Raw genomic sequence first — 19,599 nt, 5'->3', positions numbered from 1 at the left:
ACGTCCCCTAACCCCTCACTGCCGCCAGTCTTCAGGGAGGACTATCAGATGGATCCTCAGTCCCCGTCCCAGGGACATCCGTGGGGTCAGAAAAGTCAAGATGGGGGCTGCAACGATGCGACTGAAGAACTGCACGCTGGGGCCCTCTTCTGTGACACCCCACGGATGCTCCTGCCCCCTCCAGTTCCCCTCCCCAAATTCTGGAATGCTGTTCCAGACTAGAATCCACAGGACAAAGAGGCTCCCCCCAAACCTGCAAATGGGGGGGACAAATTATCACTGGTTTGTCACAGGACCTCCCCTCCGCCACCCACAGGCCACTCACCTCCGTAGTTGCTCCCCACAGTCCTCTCCATCCCCTCTGATCGGGGTTGTGTTGGCTGCGATTGACGGCACTGGTGTTTGCAGGATCACAGAGCGCATTACACCACTTCACCGCTTCTCCGTTATTTAATTGCGCTTGCTATTGCATTCATGTCTCACCTTTCCACCAAAGAAGGCAGAAGAACGGGGGAAGAAAACGATACAAAAGTCAGCTTGAAAAAAGTACAGTAAAACCATGCTAAAAGATGACCTGAAAACACCTTCTAGGAAGTTTAGGAACGAGCCACCATTTCAAAAAAGTTTATCCTGCCCTTTAGCAGTCAAACATCTGCAGGCGGAGTAAGAGCCCTTCGGAAAGGCCTCTCCTGCAGGAGCAAACATGGAGACGGGATCCTTCTGGCAGCCGAGACCCCAAACTGCCCCCCAATGCAGAATTGCCCTTGGGGGGCCTCGGCACTGTTACTGGACAGCTTTCATTGTTCATAAGGGTTTTACCTATCAGGGTCAAATTTTAAGTAGGAATAGCTCAGCTTACAGGATGGTTTTGGGTGGGTGGGTGGGTGGGTGGGTGGGTGAGGGAGGGAGGAAGGAAGGAAGGAAGGAAGGAAGGAAGGAAGGAAGGAAGGAAGGAAGGAAGGAAGGAAGGAAGGAAGGAAGGAAGGAAGGAAGGAAATGGGGAAGAAGGGAAAGAGAGGGAAGGAAGGGCACTTCAATATGCTTAGCCACCTCCCTTTCGCCCAACCATTTACTCTTCTTTCCGCTGCATCAGGGTTGGCTCAGCAGCAGAGTGCGCACACACACACCCACACACACACACCCTGAGGAGCGTGCACCAAACTTTTTATTCGCGTAGCATCTTCCCATACACGAAAAGACATTTAGGCCCCCGTGGGGTTTGTATCAGGGCCCGGGCTTCCCTTATCCATCTTGTCCTCCTTGTTGCCCCTGAACTTGGCCAGCACGGGCGTGTTGAAAACTGACGTGGTGCTGGAAGAGCTGGCACCTTGGGAAGATGAGGTGGGTGAGCTGCTGGCAGGAATCCTGGAACAAAACCATGTCTGCAGTCAAGGTTGGCTCTCCCAAGCCCCTCCTGTAGAAGAACAGCCCACAGTACCCAACCAACGTTGAACACACGGCCTTCCACCTCGGGAAGTGCCAAGAATTGAAGTTGTTAGATAAGTCTAGCAGACATTGTCAACATCCTTGAGACAAACTAGTGGGAAGGCACAGGGTCTCAAACTCCCCTCCTACCAGCCCTCCTCTTCCCCACTCCTGCCTCCTTCTTTATAGTAATCGGGTGGTAGTTCCTGCTGCTCCATTTAGTGTCCAAGCAGCACCCTATCTGGCCTCCTCCCCCTAGCTCCCCTGGACTGAGGGCTCCCACCACCCCTGTTGCCTTTCTGGCAATTAAAGGCCAAAAGGTAAAAAAAAGTGAAAGAATCTCAATGACTCCACTTCTGGCCTTTTAGCAGAGAGGCATGTGGCTAGAGGTTTAAGTCCTCCTCCCCCATACTTGAGAGAAAAATCCATCTCACAAGAGATAAACAAAACTTTTAAAAAGAAAAATGTCACCACTCTCTTTAGCTTCAGACATTAAAATGCAAACTTACCTTGTTGAAGGGGAGAAGGAAGGATAAAATGTAAAAATCCTCTTTAGCTATTAAAATGCAAGCATTCAGGGTTGACAGTTACAGAGCTGCTCAAATCACAATGAGACCACTGGCAACATAAGTAAAAAGAAATTTTCCAGAAGAAAATCCAGTGCTCCAGGTAAATCAGAAAATGACTCTGATCTGCTCCGTAACATGACAAGATCGTTTCAAATTAATATTACTGATGACAAAAATATCCTACAAAGGAAAATATATTTTCTGGAAACCTTTTTGTCATCTGAATAAAAGTAATGCCCTGACTCACACAGTGAGTCTTAGCAGCCTACAGAAAATATATCAAACCGAGTGCAATCTTCCTGGCTAGACAGTTTTCCTACTTCTATGGAAATAGAAGACTTCCTGAATCAAAATTATCCTCTGCTTCAAGATTCTCAATCTCCTGCTTCCAAGTTCCAAGCTTTCTTCTGAAACTGTTAGGGTGATGGAAGTTGCTATGTCTTACCCGGTCTCTTTCCTCCATCTTTCCCCATCCAGAGTCCTGCCTCTTGTTTTAAAATCACCAAAGTTTTCTATCTCCAGTAGAGAGAGAGTCTAGGATATTCACACTCCGTACATGATCCAATGCCTGCATCAATCCCCACAGGGATGCTTATTGTGAATGTCTGAGCCCAGCTGGCTGGCAACGAGGCTAAAGCATGGCAGCTAAGGATAAACTTGGGGCGCCATGCGACCATCGGGCCGGGGGCCGGTTCATTGATGGGAATTCCCTGCTGTTGAGGTTATCTATTTCTCTGCACAGGATGGGGGGAGCCCTGTATCTTGAAAGAAGCTGGTCAGGTGAACTGGAGGGGGGAGGGAGGGCAGTTCTCCCTCACCTGAGGTGCCACACAAGTCAGGTGCACATATGAACACCTGTTCTTTCAAAGTAATTTCTCCTCCACCTCTGAGCCTTTCAGTGTGATTGGCAATGTGGGAAAATCCGGAAGCATTGTATCTTGATAAACAGGGCACAGAAGTGTTTGTCTGGAATCCAGTAAGTTAAGCAGGGAGGCCATTGCCTGACTTCAGGCCAGTTAATTTCTCTCAGCCTGACCCACACAGGGTTGTTGTAGGGATAAAATGATGGGGTACACCATGTACACCAACTTAAGAGGAAAAAATGGCACACAGGAAATAAATACATAAATAAATAAATAAATGCACACCTACCTTGGGAATGTGTATTGCAGCCGGTTGACAGAGCTGCTAGTGAGAAAGGAGGGACGAAAGCCACCAGGATTCAGCATTAGCGGGCGTAGGTCGACCATGCTGTGGAAAGATGGAGACGAGGAAACGGGGGTCATCGAGAGACCCTCCCCAGGACCCTGGGGGCACCTCTGCACCATCCCCTCGGCCCACTGCGAAGCATTGCTCTTTTGAGGAGGGCCCCTCCCCATCACAACAAGGACCCTAGCAGAGGGAGGCCAATGGCGGCAGCCCAGGAGATGCTCCGTGATTATCGCAGGACCTGCTCTGCACCTCATTCATTCCGTGGGATGCTCAGAGGGAGGCGAATCGTCCCCACCTCTCTGTGTTCCTCCAGCTCAGGGATCCCAGTGGCAGCAGCCCCTCGGTCCACTAGCCCAGTTCCTCCCACACAGTCGTCCTGCCTTTCATGCTGGCCAACCCAGTGCTAGTTGAATTACTTCCTCCCTCCCGCTCCCCCCCTCCTTGCCATCAATTTATAACAAAACCACCTGTGAGGAATCAGAGAATGCAATACTCAGAAAGCTCTTCTCTGCCCAACTTTGCCAACTGCCTGGATGCCCATCAGCCGTAAGCCGGCTCCGCGGGGCTGTCTTTGCAGAGGAAGCTGGGCTGAAACGTGGCTAGCTCTAGCCCGTTGGCGGCTCAGGACGTCCTCTGAATGCAGCCCCTCTCTACTTCATTCCTGTACAGCCTCTCCCTCCCTGCCCGGCTTCTGACCTCTTTTGATTAACAGGCGACATGCCGGCCCAAAGCTGCTTCAGGTCTGTATTGCTTCTCTCAGTCTGTAGGGGTTGAAAGCAGCAGCTTATACACAACACAGGCAATCAACTTTCCTGGAGAATTATGAAGTTGCTAAGCCTGGAGGAAATCGTCTCTCCTTCCCAGGTCCAAGTAAATGAAAAGCACAATATATTAACACATCCCACAAAGCCACTGGGTTTGCTGAGCACGCCGGGGCAATTCTACAAAGAAGGAGTTTGCTTGGGATTGCTGTCTGGATTTTCTGGCTGTAGTGGGCATGACTGAGCCCGCGAGTTGGAAGGCTGGGGGTCTCAAACCCCTCTCCCAGAGGCCCCCAGATTGTCACATCTTGGCTCTGGCTCTTGCTAGCACCTTGGCATTCCACTTATCTCCTAGGAAGTACCTTACCGGGCATCCTCCCATTAACCCTGGCCTGAGAGAGAGAGAGAATGCATTGTCTTTCCAGCTATTAAAAAGTAAAACGTACAAAAAGTGAAGTAATTTAAATAATGCACCTCCTGGTCTTATAGCATAAAGGTGTGTGGCTAGAGGTTTCAGTCCTTCTTCCCCCACCTTCCTTGGGAGCTAGACCAATTACGCTGGAGATAAACAAAATCAAACTATTTAAAAGAAAAGAAAAATGTAATAGCTCTTCTTTAGTTATTAAAATACAAATATGCCCTGTTGAAGGAAAGAAATATGGACCTGCTTCAATAAAACAACTGTTTCCAAATGAGTTAAAAAGAAAAAAAGACCTTGGTTGTGAAAAAAGCTTTCACAAAGAGACTGGAGCGTTATTATAACAGGTGCCATCTATAATAGGGACCGAATCCTCCTCCACACTCCTTTTCGAACCGTGGGAAATGCCGTGTTTCAAATCTTTAGCTATTCCCAGGTGTTTTATGTGTCCTTGTGCGCACATGGTCTCAAGGCAGCCTTATATTATACGAAGTCCACCCTACTCTCCCTTAAAGAGCTCTCCCCTAGAAGAGGACAACGTTTGGATTCAGTGAAAGTATAAGTCCTGAGTCCACACGTGAAACTTGGCCTGAACACAACACCTACCCTCACAAAACATGCTAAGCCCAAACACGCACATCATACGATAGCTTAACGTGACATGGCTCCCACCCTTGTGACGTTTAGGAACCTGTTAAAAACCTGATTGTGACCTTCAACTTTCTTGCCTAGATATGGGGAAATGGATTTTGTTTGCTTGGGTGTTGTACTTTTATAACAGAAGTTCTCTGGACCATTATCGTTTAAATATAAAAACATAAGCAATGAAAAAAAGAAGTAGAGAGAGGAAGACAAGAAGTTAAAAACCAGGAGTAACAATAAGTGCAGTAAATACAGCATAAAATCCCAGTAATAAAAAAGCAACAGAATATGAGTATTCTGATATTTCAGGCAAATACTTCCCCGGACTCTAAAAAGACCATAATGGAGGCTGTTGCAACCTCTGGGTCCACCCCACCCCGCTGGGGTGCCACCACCAAGAGGGTCCTTTTGCTTGTAGCTATGTCCCCCCCCCCCGCATTAGGGGCAACATCTGGGAACGCCATAGGTGTGCAGAGGTTCGAAGCACAAACCTGCTTTGGGAAAGAACCGAAGATTCTGGGCATGGCTGGAAGCCCCGAGTCCCAGAGCTTGGGCTCCGTCTGGCTCAACCCTCCCATCAGAACAGGCCTCCTGATCCTTCTCTCGGCCAGCCTCCAGGATGAGCTCTTGGCAGCTGAAAAGGAGCAAAGTTTCACTCCCTGGCCGCTTTCGTCTCCCACGGGCGCCGCCGGTTTGAATGAGGGTTTGTTGACTAAGCCACCAGGATCAGATCCGCCCATCGGATTAGAACCCCGTTTTCCATGGCAGAATTTATACCTCCTGCCTGAACCTTCGCTTGGTTCCCGCCGGCTGCCAGCCTCACCTGCAGATGGTCAAGAAACCAAGATGGCAACTCGACCATGTGATCAAAGCCCTGCCCTTGCATGTCAGAAAGGGCAGGTTTTGTTCGCATGGTTATGGTCACCATCTTGACTTTCTTGACCCCCTCTCTGCAGACACCCCTTCTCACCTGGTTTTATTTTATTTTATTTTATTCTTTACGCATCTGTTTGGATTAGGTTGTTTTTTGTTTTTACTTGAATGAGAAGCCAGCATGCTACAAAGCAACGAACCCGCCTGTAGCACCATTTTCAGTTCCAGGCTATATACCTAGAATGCATTCTTTCAAAATAAACCTGGCAGGTGAGCTTGGCAAGGAAAAAGACAACAGGCAGTTGGAAGGGACGTTTGGGCAATGCAAACACCTGGCACTCTCCATTTCTGTGGCATAAACGGTTGCCAAGACCTTGTTTCAAAGGGCTGCCTTCACCCGTGGCCCTGCGTGCGTAAGCAAGTCAAGCGGTGTGGTTTCGGTTTTGTCTGCTCCCGTTTTCCATTTGTGGCGCCTGAGCTACGGAAGGATCCTCGTGGTGTGTGGATGGCATCTGGGCTGAGCAAAGCAACTGGGCTGGGTGGGCATCGAAGACCATAACCGTCTCCTGCAAAAAGCTGTGATTTCTTCATGACTGAAAGGAAGGGTTCCTGCAACACTCAACCTGAAGCTTAATAAAACCCCCATTGCTACATTCACAGAACACAGAACCCCACAAAATCACATTGCCGTGGCTTAATGCAATGGTTGGTTCACACAATATGCTAAGACAGCAACTGGCTTCTCACAACACTTGGGCTACCAGTTCTGGGCTGCAAAAATCAGAGAGTAGCGGTCATGTGGATTTTAGCTCCAATCCAAGTGCCCTACAGCAGGGCGGGGGTGTGTGTGTTCAAACTGGGTTCGGCAAGAACTTGATGGGGTTCCAGGAGAGACTAAGAGGAAAGAATTTCACTCAAACTCAACCAATTTTCTGTCCTTAGAGCTTGGTCTCTTGATCAGGGTTCCCAGAATTTTTTTTTTTAATTGACAAGTTCTGCAGCCTGAAGAAGTCTGAAAAACCCTGCCCTGCGCAACGTGCTGAGCTGTTCTGGCCCCATCTGAATGCAGCCTAGCATGATGTGGGAACGCAGCTAGGGAGGTTTTCTCGAAGGGCAAGGCAGAAGGTGGCCCCTCCTGGTCAGTATCGGGGCCCAGGGCTCCCTCGCGTCCAGGGAAGGGAGCAGGAAAACACCAGAGAACGAAACGCGGAGGGACCTTCTGGGTGGAAGCGTAAGGAAGGGCAGAGTTAGTTACCGCGGGCATAACTGTTGGCCTTCTCCATCTCTCGCTTTAGTTGCTCTACTTTTTCCTCCATTTCCATTTGCCCCAGGGAGTTGTCATAATTCACGTCGCCCTGGAGCAGGGCGAAGAACCTGGCCTGGAAAAGAGCAGATGGGGAGAGAAGGGAGCGCTGTGGTCAGCGGCCCGAAGCGCACAGGCAGAGTGGGAACCCAGGTGGAAAGGGGGGAATGAAGAATACGTAACTTCCAGCAAGGGGGAAAGTACAGTCGTGCGCTAAAGGGAGCTTCCACTTCATCTCCTCCCAGCTGGGCTAGATTTCCACCAGGAGGGATTGTGCACTGCAAGGCAGAGCACCACGGCCACTCCGTGGTGGAACGGATCGGCCAGTGTTTGTTACTTGGTCTGAATTTCTGAGGAACAGACTGTTAAATGACCAAACTGGGATGAAACGGCAATTGCAGGGCCAAACTTTCTGACCTCATCAGAGGTTCCCCTTGCAGGAGACAATTAATGTCCCGCATTCAATGTCTGAGCCGGTCAAGGGCACGGCCTGGGGCTGGCTGGACTATAACTTCCATCATGCTGGCTGAAGTTGAGGGGAGTGGGGATCCAGCCTGGGGCACCTTACTGGGCATGAGGGATCTGGTGGTCTCAAGGTGGTTGTTCTTCAGCCAGAGTGCAGGGTCTCTCTCTGGGGGCAAGAGCTGAGCCCGGTGATGGATCACGCCGGGGGAGAGCGAAGGATCGGGGGCTCTTCTGCAGGCAAAGCCCAGGGCTGAACCTTTCAGCTGTGGAAGGACGCCTGATCCACAAACAGCTTCTCAGCTGCAATTAAAGCAGGGTCATTGCAGGCAGGGTCCGAAGAGTTGAGATGGCGGCCGGACAGCGCGATACCTGTTCTGTCTCGAATGTGCACTGATGACACCATCGTAACCGCTGTCTTGGCCTTCTGGACCCTTCCCTGCAGACCCCCCGGATAACAGCCTCTGCGCCACCCGCGCCAGGTGGGCGCAGCACCTGCGCACCCCTGGGCTCCTTCTGGCGACCCCTCCGCCAGCCGCAGCCTCACCTTGAGGTACTGCCCCAGGCCGCCCCTCTCGTTCTCGGCCTGCTTCCTCTTGCGCGCCACCCGCTCGCAGATGCTGGGGTTCTGCTCCATCTGGGCGAACAGGTCCTGCAGGGACTTCTGGGTGTAACTCAAGGCCTGGCCCTCGTAATCCTGGGGGGAGATCCGCTCGCAGAAGGAGAAGATGAGCGGGAATTCACTGTCAAATTCGTCCAGGGTCTCCATCCTGCATGGGGAAGAAGAGTCAGGCAGGAAAGCCAGCCGGGGAGTCAGGGATTCTGCCCCAATCCATTGGGAAGGGAGGGGAGGTTACCTCTGAGCAGGTTCAGAGTGCAGCGCCCTGAAAATGCAAACATCGGGATGCGGGGGGAGGAGGGGGCAGAGCATTACAGTGCGTGCCTTTGCTGAAAGTGTTTTGAGACCCGAAAATGGGCGGAAGTCCTACAGGCAGGGGGCAACCCCTGTCTCTCCAGATGTAGAACTACAACGCCCAGCACTCTTTGCCAGTACTCGTGCTCCCCAGGATGCTGGGAGCTCTAGTTCAGCCCCGGGGGAAAGCTCCGCGCCGGCGTCGGCATGGCCAGAGCAGCCTCTCGCCGCGGGCACAGCTGGGCTGAGCCCGGCTCGCCGCCGGCCGCTGAACTACCGCTCCCAGCATTCCCCCCGCGGCCCCTCTGGCCGGGGTGGCTGGGAGGCGTAGTCCCCCTGCCCAGCGCGCCCGAGGGCCGTTCCGCAGGAGCTGCAACGCGGCGCCCGCGCGGCGGGCCGGAGGGGCGTTCCCAGGGGCGAGGGGCGTGGCTTGCCTTTCCCCAAGAGAACTGGCTCGGCTGGTGCCCGGTGGGTGCGCGGCGCTGCTTGGCTTCGGTCTGCGCCGCCGCCGCCCGCCGCGCCACCCCGCCGGCTGCTGCATTGTGACACACCGCGGCCCGGGGGTGGGGCGGGGGGAGGGCAGTTCTGCTCTCCCTGCGGTCCGCGGGACGGGAGGGGAAGGCAGAGCGGCGCCTGCGCTCCCTGCGCGCATCCCGCTGCCCGGCGCAGGCTGGCGAGCCCCGTCGCCGGGTTTGGAAGAGCCAAGGCTGCTTCCCAGGGTGGTGCCCGCTGGCTGGAGGAGCCCCGTGGATCTGGAGGGAAGGGGGCGGCGCCCCCGGGCCTCTGCGCGGCTGAAGGGGGCTGGGATGCGCGCAAGACAGCCGTCGAGTGGAGGCGGAGGAAGCCCGCTTCTGCGATCTTGACTCTTTTGACCGCCACCCCCCTCCCCCCGCCGATGCCCTGCACTGGCCCATCAACTCACCAGGCGGGCCGGGATCATCGAGCACGCGAAGCCGCAAGAAACCTAGCATCGCCCAGATTTTACCTGTTCTGTTTCAACTTGCGTGAACGCTGCCCGCGAGATCCAGGTGAACCCCTTTAGTTAGCAGGCTCCCTCCCCAACCGGCATGCTGCTTGGAAGGAATGTCCCTCCCACCCCACCCCACTGCACCAAACTGCTGTCCCCAGCATCCTGCATTTGGAGGTAGAGTTCCTCTGATCGTGGATGCTCCCTCTTTAGCTAGCCTGTTGGATTCCTCTCCCAGAGGCTTTTGCGGCACCCATGGATGCATCCTGGGCACAGAGTCAGGGCATCACTGAGACTGCTGGCATCTCTCAGCTGCCCAAGACTTCCAACCCTGGAATGAGAAGGTTTCAAATCCGGAGTTCTTCCTTGGGGACAAGAGGATCTGCCTCTTTCAAGATAGATCAGACTTGTCTCTGAGAAGGTCCTAATGAAAGAGACCCCCAAGCCAGGATTTCGATGGTGGGGTGCAAAATCTTTCCTCTCTTTGCCAGCGTGCCTGCACAGCTCTCCCCAAAGGGTCTGGATAGCAAAGCTTCCACATTGTCAGAGGCCAGCCTCCCCCAAGTAAAGAAGCCCCTAACTTGGGCTGCCACGGGGCAGGGAACTCCGAAGCACAGATGGCCCCATCTGGCCCCAGAGACGAACCTTTCTAGCCTTCCAGGACAACCCTCTAGACGTGCACACCTTAGTAATTCAACAGGAAGGCCATGGGAGTAAGAACGGTGAAGGTGGGCTACGTCTTAGCTGCCTCCCTGCTGGAGCACCATTTAAGCTACTAAAAGGGTGAAATTGTAGGAGGAGAGTCATGTTAGTCTGTGGTGGCAAAAATCAGGAGGAATCCGGGAGCCCCTTTTCCGACTAGCAAATTTTATGAAAAGACATTAAGCTTTTTGAGCTGCATCTCCTGTCATCCAATGTTTAGAGCAGTGTTTTTCAACCTTGGCAACTTGAAGATGCGTGGAGTCACTGGCTGGGAATTCTGGGAGTTGAAGTCCATGCATCTTCAAGCTGCCAGGGTTGAGAAACCCTGGTATAGAGTGACTAGATTGATGTAGGCCAGATGGATGTAGGACTGATGGCGATCAATGTCCTACATCACTGGAGCCCCCCCACGCATCAGATAAAGGGAGATGCAGTTCACAAAAGCTTAATGCCATTTAATAAAACATGTTAGTTGGAAAAGGTGCTACCAGACTCCTCTTGATCTGAAAGGGTGCACACATCCTGAGCCAACCTGTTCTTCATCTTCATCCCCAGTGGAGGCAGGACCATCCAAGGTTTTGTTGTTGTTGTTCAGTCGTTCAGTCGTGTCCGACTCTTCGTGACCCCATGAACCATATTGCGCCAGGCCTTCCTGTCCTTCACTGCCTCCCTGAGTTTGCTCAGGTTCCAAGGTTTGCAGAAGGGTAAACCAAGGTTGAGAATTTGGTGGGGTTGGGCTGAAAGAGGTCATTCAGAGTGCCTCGCGTTACCTCCATGGGACCGGTGTCTCCACCAGCCATGCCAATGGTATCACAAGTCCAATCCCCCCCCCCAATTCCTTTAAAAAAAACATTTTGAGTTTTGATCAACTGCCTTTCGGTGGCTTCCCAATGTCTTCAGCATGGGAAGTCTTTTCTCATCTGAAAACTGGAGATGGTTTTAGTAGAGAGAGCTTTGTACCCCATCTGGAGGAAAGATAAGGCTTAATTTTAAAAAATCCATAAAATCCACAGGAGATGCCAGGACCCGAGCCCGAGAGAAAACGCCTGCCACAGCGTGAGGGCCTTGGATGTTTCTGCTCATGCTGCATCTGAAGGTGGCAGCAGGGGCCAAAATTACCAATGCCAGCTAAATTGCCAAGGTGGGAGGGAGCTTCCAAGACCTCTCTGCTGGCAAAGAAAAAGACTTTGCCAATGGAAGAAGGGAAAATTCATCCTAAATGTGATCCTGGAAAATATTATAAACACTAATATTCTGCTTAATGAAAAACTCTTCCAGATAAAAGGCAAAGATGAAAACACTGTTTTGCTGCTTTTTTGCAAGGAGCTCTGGTTCACAGTAAAAAAAATGGTTTTTATACATTTATTTAACGACATCCCTGTAAAATTCCTCATTTTCTTCATCCTTGACTCACTAACTTTTCCACCAACGTATGAAAAGAGTGTTTCAGCCCTCGGCTTAAGGAATAGTCCTCACGCGGCACTCAGGGCCAAAAGAGCACTTGCTGGCGATTGGCATCACTCCACTAACGAAGGTGAGAATTACTTCTCGAAACCGCTCAGCTCGGCTCCAGCAATGCCTTCAGTCACCCCACATTTGGGTGAGTTGCTTTGCAGAGATGCTCATCGGCCAGGGATTTAAATCCAATGGCTTCGAAGCCTCCGTAGCATCGCACACAGCCCCCTCTGGGCAGTGCATGCCACGAATGGCGCTGTTGGAGAAGTAAGAACCCCCTTTCCCAGGTAGCTCTTCCTCCCCAAGGGCACCCGCTCTGTTGGTGTGCTCGGGGGCGTCTGCTGAATACTGGCTGCCCCCCGCTCTCAGCCACTATGTGAGGCCCCAGGCCTGGCGGTGCCTCGAGTCCAGCCCCATCTGGTGACCTCACCCAGGGCTTTGAGTGATGAACTTGGGAGGCCGCTGCTGAGAATCCACTAACACCACTGGATCCCGCCCCACAGACACGCCCCTTGGCTGCCTGCAACATTAAAGTGGGGTTCCCCTGACTACTATAATGTGCTCTACGTGGGGCTGCCCTGGAAAAGTATCCAGAAGCTTCAGTTGGCTCAGAATGCAGTGGCCCGCATAGTTTGTGCAAGCCTAGATTTGCACGTGTCACCTCTCTCGCAGGAGCTGCAATGGCTGCCGATTTGCTTCCAGGCCCAGTTCAAGGTGCTGGCTGTCACCTTTAAAGTCCTACACGGCCCGGGGCCAGATTATTTGAAGGGCCGCCATTTCCCAGTTTCATCTGCCCGACCCACCAGATCGGGAAGGCAGGGTATGTTACGGGTCCCTCCTATTAAGGAGGCCCATCTAGTGGGACCAAGAAGGGCCTTCTCCGTGGCAGCTCCCTCCCTGTGGAACATCATCCCCGCAGAGATTGGACTGGCCCCCACCGTGATGCTCTTCTGCAAGGCCCTGAAGACATGGTTTTGCCAGCGGGCCTGGGGACCCCAGGTCGACCCGAAGCCCATCAAATGGCAGTGAAAATGTACTGTTGTTGCTGGGGGTCGTGGTCGTGGAGTAGGTTTTGTATTTGGGATTTTTATTCCTGTAAGCCGCCCAGAGTCACTGTGAGTGAGTTGGGCGGCCATATAAATTGCTTAAATAAATAAATAAATAAAATAATCACAGCATGCAGCATTGCCAAGAGGTGCCCATGTTCTGACTTTTAACCCCCCCACTAAAGCCTCTGCAACTGTAGCCGCAGCCCTGGACAGCCACCCTCGGGCCCCACCCCTTGCAGAGCCTCCCCAGCGTCTTGAAACCCCCGCCCTTTGCAAACCACAGAGCCGAAGCTGTTTTCAAATAATTTATTAGGAATTTAAAACAGAAAATCTGGAAAAAAAAGGGGTTACAGGTATGGCGAGAACAAACATTGACGTGTAATAAAACTGGCTTAATAAAAAACACAGCTTTATTTTCTTTTAAAAAAGAAGGTCGGCATAGAAGTAGCCCAGCATGTGTGCCAAGGAGGAGGTACAAGAGTGCCACGCGACAGTCGCGCCCCCCCAGCTGAAGACCAGAATAAAATTAAACCCATTCGATCTGGCTTCCCCAACCTGGAGCTCCCCCTGCTGGTGGGGATGAGAGGCGCTGCGGTCCGTCCTCTCCAGAGGCACCGGTTTTGGGGGAGGCTGTGACAGATTGTGGCTGCTCTTTTATTTCTTCTTTAGAAAAAAGAAAAACAAAACCCAGACAAACATACTCATCTGAGTAACAAAAATTATTGCTTTGTGTTTCCAGTATTAATTAGCTGAGTTTCCCTCTGTTCTCCTTCTGCCACCAAGACAACTCTCCCAATATTTTCACGCTGCGTAAGGGGGGAATTGTGCCCGTAGAGTCGGAGGGCAAGGAAGGGGTGAAGGACGGAGGCGAGGGATCTGTGGGGACAAGGCGGGCATCGCAGGAGAGGGAGGCGGTTTGCGCAATCCGCAGGATCAAGCAAAACCGCTTCGCTTCGGATTTAGGCTGATCGTGGCAAAACCCGGCCGTTAAAAACTTGAATTAAAAGTAACTTCTGGCAGACAGAAAACCAGCATGCAAGGAATAAGATTCCTAGGCCCCTGATTCCCCATGGCATTTTCTCCATGTAGGGAGAGGGGAAGGGGGACACTTAAAGGTGGGCGTTTCTCTTCCTCTGCCACTTCAGTCTGAAACAGAAAAACTTGGAAAAGCTTAATTGCTTGATGCTGCTAATAGCACGCTCCAGTTCTCTCTCTCTGCCATCCCTCCATTCTGCCACGGGAAGCAATTCTAGGTTGCCCTAAACACTGCTTGGCTGTGGCTTCACCGGGAGTCGAGCTCCACCTGAAGGGAAGTCTTGTTCAGGACAACCTTGACTGCCACCCTCAACTGGAAACGATGGCAGGCCCTGCGGTCACGTTTGGCCCTTTCCTACCCCCACCCCGGGTGCCCTGTTAAAACCTCCACTGCCTCCCCCAGCCCAGCCTCCGCATGCCCGGGGCTGCAACATGCAGAATTCCTTGCCCGCAAGGCCATCGCATCTGGAAAGTCCCAGATAGGAAAAACTACCCTCCATAATGCAGTAACCAGAGCTGGCCACCCTCTGGACAGACACCGGGACAAAGCAAAGTGACAGGAGTGGGACAGCTGACCCCTCTTGCGGCACCCAGACAAAATCTATTTCTCCGTTTAATTTCTGTATCGGCGCAATTTTAAGACTCTTGGCAGAATGCAAAACCGAGCCTCGGGGAGACCCTGCTGCCCTTCCCCAAACAGCTGCTGTGTGGCAGAAGCCCCCCGAGGGCCACCGAGGACAGCCCTGTTCCCCCCACCCACAGGCAAAGGGTGTAATGCGAATGCAGCACAAAGAGAGGGCAGACCCCCAACCTTCTCTGGGGGCCACCGCCTCAAATGGAGGGGAGGGGAGGGGGCAAGCAGAAAGGAGGGGTTCATCTCATAAGAAGAGAACCTCAGTTCATAGCAAGCAAAGGGCTGGAGTGGGAAAGGCGGGGGATGCGCTGGAGAAAGTGAGCGGGGGTCTCTCTTCTGGAACACGCAGGCTGCTGCTCCTCCAGGCGCCAGAAACCTGGTTTCCTGATATGGTCAGGCTCAACTATCTGGTATTGTTTTTGCACCTCGGTTACACGTGGTTGGAGAGAAAGAAAAAAATGTGCCGGTGGGATCAGGAAAGGCCGGGCTTGCCTCTCCCCCAGACCCCCAAGAAGGCCTGGGCCTCCTCCCCTCCCTTGCCTCCTTCGCCAGAGACGGAGCAGATGCCGTCCCTAAGACCCTCTCAGCCCCTCGCAGACCGCGACCCCCTTGGCAGAAGGTGGCAAATATTGAGAGAGTTGCACGTGGTTCCAAGCATCAACAGAGGCCAGCCGCGTGGCCGAAGCGCTCCGTAGGCTCAGGCCGCACGAGCGGCGACGTCTGCCATTCCTCTTGCTCAGCAAAACAGGCCCTGCTGGTTACGTGGCTCCCACCCGGCCCCCTCCCCACCCTGTCTCTCTCCCCCGACGCCTTCCGCCCCTGCCCTCCCCCTGCCCTGCCCTGCCCTGCCCTGCCCTCCCCGCCCCCCTTCCGTCTCGTCAGAAGTCGTAAAAGCTTACAGCAAAAGGTATAAAAAAGAAAGGAGGTTTGTCGTGGTCCAAACAGAGAATATTGCTCACATTGGTGGCTTCAAAGCCTGAAAGAGGAAAGAAAGAAAGAAAGAAAGAAAGAAAGAAAGAAAGAAAGAAAGAAAGAAAGAAAGAAAGAAAGAAAGAAAGAAAGAAAGAAAGAAAGAAAGAAAGAAAGGAGATCAACAATCCAAGATTCCTCTGTTGTAAAGACAAGGCCAAAGAGTGCCTTGCACAATTTACATATGATACAGAAAGATTGAAGGAAAAATACAGTAATAATAAACTCATAGTAGCCTAAAATCTAAAAACCAGGGAGAAAAAAAAATCAGAAATAAGGAATAGTGTTTTTTCTCACTTAGCAAAATATACAGTTTGTATTTGTTCCACAGCAACGCCCCGAGTGTTCACATCCTGTTAATTCTGTACGTCTCAAAAGCCTCACATTGACAGAAAAAAACATTCCTTTTTTTTTTTTTAAAAAAGAGAGACAGATAAACTATTAAATGCATCAGCCTCTCAGCTCTCTCTCTTCCCTTCGGAAATTGCTTTAGTTGTACATCAACTGGTCCTTTAAAAAGACTTTGTTCTTCTATGACCAAGTCCATACCTTTCCCTGTCCCAAAATATATATATATTTATATATATCTAAAACAAACAAACAAAAGATTTCAAAGCCAAATAAAAATATTCCTTGATAAAAGCTACCTACACACAATCACCAAAAAAAATAAAATAAAATAAAATAAAATAAACAGTTCTTCTAGCAGCTCCGAAAAAGAGCAAAAGAACCACAATGAAAATGAGAGTGCTGATCTTGGCCCCCCGACCCCCCCAAATTAAAAAATAAAAACTAACGGGCTACCAAAATAAATAAAAGAAGAAGCAGTGGGTCAGAGGACTGGGGAGAAGTGTAAACGGTCGGTGGTTAGTAACAGGAGGAGGCCGAGGAGTTCTCCTCACGTTCGAATCCAGTGCTTTCTGGCCAGCGGGAGAGGGGGCTGGCCGGAGCCCAGCTGACAGCCACAAGTGTGCAGTTTTTGAACAAAAATGAAATCTTGGCTCATCCCTCCAGGTCTGCTGAATCCTCCAGCTTGCTCTCCTGGGTGTGCTCACTGGGGAATCTGCAGGAAGCAAAGACAGGAAAGCAGAGCAGCCAAGATGACCCTCTGGGACCGTCCGGGAACTGTCCACTTTGCAACCCTAGTGGTCTGCGGGCCAAGGGGTGCAGCACACACCTCCCCAAAGGGCTGGCTGTCTTCTCCGGCCCTCAGATGGGTTGGACCTACGATTCCCGGAGCCCCCAGCCGGCACCCCTCGGACACGTTCAGAAGGCAAGTCAAACGACGTCCCAACTATTGATGCCTATCGCACCCCAGCCGCGCTTCACCCAGCGCACCAGATCTCCTTATCAGCTACAATTAGCCAATTGGTAGTCCTCATCTAACAATGGTAATTGGGACAGGAATTTCCATCACTGAGCAATGTGGTCGTAAAGCGTGAAGTCATGTGACTGTGCTGCTTAGCGATGGCAGTTCCGGCAGTCCCTGGTTAACGTCGTTAAGCTAATCACACAGGTTGTTAAGGAAATACCTCACTTGATCACGACTTACAACTTCCTGTCAGCTTTCCCACTGACTTTGTGGAAATCTGCTAAGGAAGGTTGCAAATTGCAACCATGTGACTGTGGGACGTTGTGACGGTTGGAAATCTGGGCCGGTTGCTGACTGCCTGGATTGCAATCACAGCCAGAACTTCGAGGACCGGTCATAAGCACCACTCATTCAGCACTGTTGCAAGTTTGAACGGTCGCTGAATGAGTGGTTGTTAAATGAGGACTGCCTGTAAATGGTTCAAAAATTCACCATTTGGGGACTTCCTGCTGAGACTCTGCAACAGGAGGGCACTAGAAAGGCTTGATATGACACTGCCACCCTCTCCGTACTACCCAGGTGGGCAACAGCAGATGTGGCTCAGCCACTACAGCAGGGTGGCTGAAGGTGCCTTCTGTGCTGCAAGACCATAGTACAGAATTCTTGCTTTTTCAGCCACTGTTTCTCTCCAGCACTTTTTTCTGGAGGACTATGTAGGTCAAACAGGTCAATGGCTGGACTAAGAGGTCCCCACACTATGACTGACTGGGAGGAGTTACTTTACCTGTGTGAGTGACTGATTCTGTCTGGGGTTAAATTTAACCCTCTTGTTTTAATGCAGTATTTCTGAAACTCCTGGGAGTTGAAGTCCACACATCTTAAAGTTGCAAAGTGTAAAAAACACTGTTTTAGTGTTTCCACAACAAACTACCTTCCTTCCACTGCCCCAGTGAAGCATGCTGTGGAATAGAGCCTATCACACAGGACGGGGTCCACCAGCACCTGCACAGTGGGACAACAGGACTCCCTTGTGGGTCAGGTGTGTGGGCCTCTTGCTCCATTCACGCCAGGAAAGGCTGCTTCACACTGACTGCCTCCACACAGCAGGTTTAACCTGGTTGCTGAATTAGCCTATTTTCTGAGCTCCCATAATACACTGAACCCCATGGGCTTACTAAATGTTGCTCTGGCCCCCAAAAGACTCCAAACAGCTGATGGGCTGAGCAAATGCAACCACGGGGTCTTTATTTGACTGGTTAAAGAGGTGAGCAAGTCCAGCCAGTGGACTTTGATCATTCGCTCTGGGCCACCTGGACCAATTTCTCCAGTGCAAAGAGAGTGTACAGTCTACCTGTCAAAGTTTCAAATTCCAAAGCAAGTAGAACAAAGTAAGATATAATTCATTATAAAACCAGCAGAATCACACTAAAAACTGAATACCTACCCATCCATTAAAAAAGCACAATAAATCCAATTGCCAGTTCATTCCTAGACTCTATTTAGACTTGTTTTAAAAAAGGATTTGGCAGCCTCACAGTGTGTCAGATTTGACACGTTTCGGACGTTCCATCCGTGGGAAAGCTCTGCCTGAGGCTTAAAGACAGAGGGTGTCGCCTACACAACTTTTTGCCCCAGATGAGACCGCCCAATGGAGGGAGAAAGTGTCCCAGGGCAGATTTACGAGTTCCTCCTAACTGAAGTCAAGCAGAGGCTTTTCTCCTCCTCTGCCCCGGAGATCCCACTTACCTTCTGTTTTCTTGGTCCTCAGCTTCAGTGATAACCATTAGTAAACGCCGTTGCAATCAAGGGCCCCTGCAAGAAATTGCACGCTGCTCACTGGGATCCCCAATGATTCGCAAAGGACTTGCAGCATCCGATAAAGCTAAACAAGTTCCCAGAATTTGGTGAGGGGAGAAGCAGCCCCCAGGCTGGCCCACCTCTTTGGCTGGCTTGGGCTCCCCTCTGGGAGCCTCTCCCAATTCTGCCAACAGCGAGTTGGGCCAGGCAGGGATGGGTGGGGGAGGCTCGGCAGGCTCTTAACGGAAGGTGGGAGACCCTTGTGGGAGAGGGAGGGGGTCCTTCTGCACAGAAGAGGTGGAGCTGTGATTCAACTGAAACAGCTTTAAGGGCTCAGAAGAAACCTGCTTCCTTCAGCAAACAAGGAACGACCAGATCTCAAAGGATCAGCACAAGACCCTTTGCTCATCACCTGCAGCACCTGCCCCTCATCAGACCAAAGACCCCCTCCCTGACTGGGAGCTGGCAGGGACCCTTCTCCTCCACTGGCCCTCGCCCCCTTCCCTTGGGCTTGCCAACCTGTGCCCTACCCTGGAGCCCCCACTGGGCACTCACCCCTAGGCTGTGGCCAAAGCCAGTGCTCGGGGCAGGACTCGCTGCGCTGATGTAACTGCTGACTCCTGAATCCTGGTTAGCGGCTCCATAAAGCTCGGCCATCGGCCCGGGGCTGGTGGTGCCCAGGAAGCCGCCAGTGCGGCTGGGGGTGGAACCTACCGGCGGAAGCAACACTAGCCAGTCGAGATGCTACAATGGCACCCTGCCCCCCCACCCCCCAGCCCTGCATAAAAGCGACGCAGCAGTTACCTGTCCCTCGCACCACAGCTGCTGCCGCCGCCGCCGCCGCCATCGGTCCATAAGCAGTGAGGGGAATGGCTGCAAGAGAAGCAGGCAGAGTCAGGGACTGGCTTGGCGGGGAGCCCAGTGATGCCCAGACAATGCCCACCGCAGACACGCATCTGCGTGAGCGGTTATGCTGCGCCACAAAGAAACTAACCAAGTTTGTGGTGGGCCGGCCACTGGGCCCAGCACGTAATGCAAAAGCGGCCCGAATGAATGAGCAAGGCGAGTGCGCCACGCAGGCCCTTGACCACCGCCTCCCTT

The 19,599-nt window shown here is 52.0% G+C and overlaps 2 protein-coding genes across 6 annotated transcripts in view; both read right to left on the bottom strand.

Annotated features, from left to right (window-relative positions):
- Nucleotides 1–1,202: 1,202 nt before the first annotated feature.
- On the bottom strand, nucleotides 1,203–8,642 carry LOC112542180 (uncharacterized). Its single transcript, XM_088143698.1, has 6 exons — nucleotides 8,213–8,642; nucleotides 7,156–7,279; nucleotides 5,519–5,661; nucleotides 3,903–3,967; nucleotides 3,147–3,245; nucleotides 1,203–1,365 (listed from the first exon to the last, which is right to left on the bottom strand). The coding sequence occupies exons 1-6, from the start codon at nucleotides 8,432–8,434 to the stop codon at nucleotides 1,203–1,205; spliced, it is 816 nt and encodes a 271-aa protein (XP_087999824.1). The 5' UTR covers nucleotides 8,435–8,642.
- Nucleotides 8,643–13,043: 4,401 nt separating this feature from the next.
- The window catches only part of MSI1 (musashi RNA binding protein 1), a 65,331-nt gene continuing 58,775 nt past the window's right edge, over nucleotides 13,044–19,599 (bottom strand). For 4 of the 5 annotated variants that reach the window (XM_088143824.1, XM_088143823.1, XM_088143820.1 and 1 more), the window contains exons 12-15: nucleotides 19,303–19,371; nucleotides 19,054–19,226; nucleotides 18,448–18,513; nucleotides 13,044–16,452 (exon numbers count right to left, since the gene is read on the bottom strand). In XM_088143824.1, coding sequence (XP_087999950.1) covers nucleotides 18,472–18,513; nucleotides 19,054–19,226; nucleotides 19,303–19,371 — 284 coding nt within the window. In that variant the 3' untranslated portion in view covers nucleotides 13,044–16,452; nucleotides 18,448–18,471. The remainder of the gene's footprint in view (nucleotides 16,453–18,447; nucleotides 18,514–19,053; nucleotides 19,227–19,302; nucleotides 19,372–19,599) is intronic. The other variant, XM_088143821.1, reaches the window with a different exon arrangement.

Source organism: Python bivittatus, unplaced genomic scaffold (assembly GCF_059951505.1).
Source record: "Python bivittatus isolate LINGU-HERP-01145 unplaced genomic scaffold, Pbiv_v1 ctg000390_np1212, whole genome shotgun sequence".
NCBI lineage: Eukaryota > Metazoa > Chordata > Lepidosauria > Squamata > Pythonidae > Python > Python bivittatus.
The sequence above is the reverse complement of the archived record's forward strand: the minus strand, read 5'-3'. Positions and strand labels throughout refer to the sequence as shown.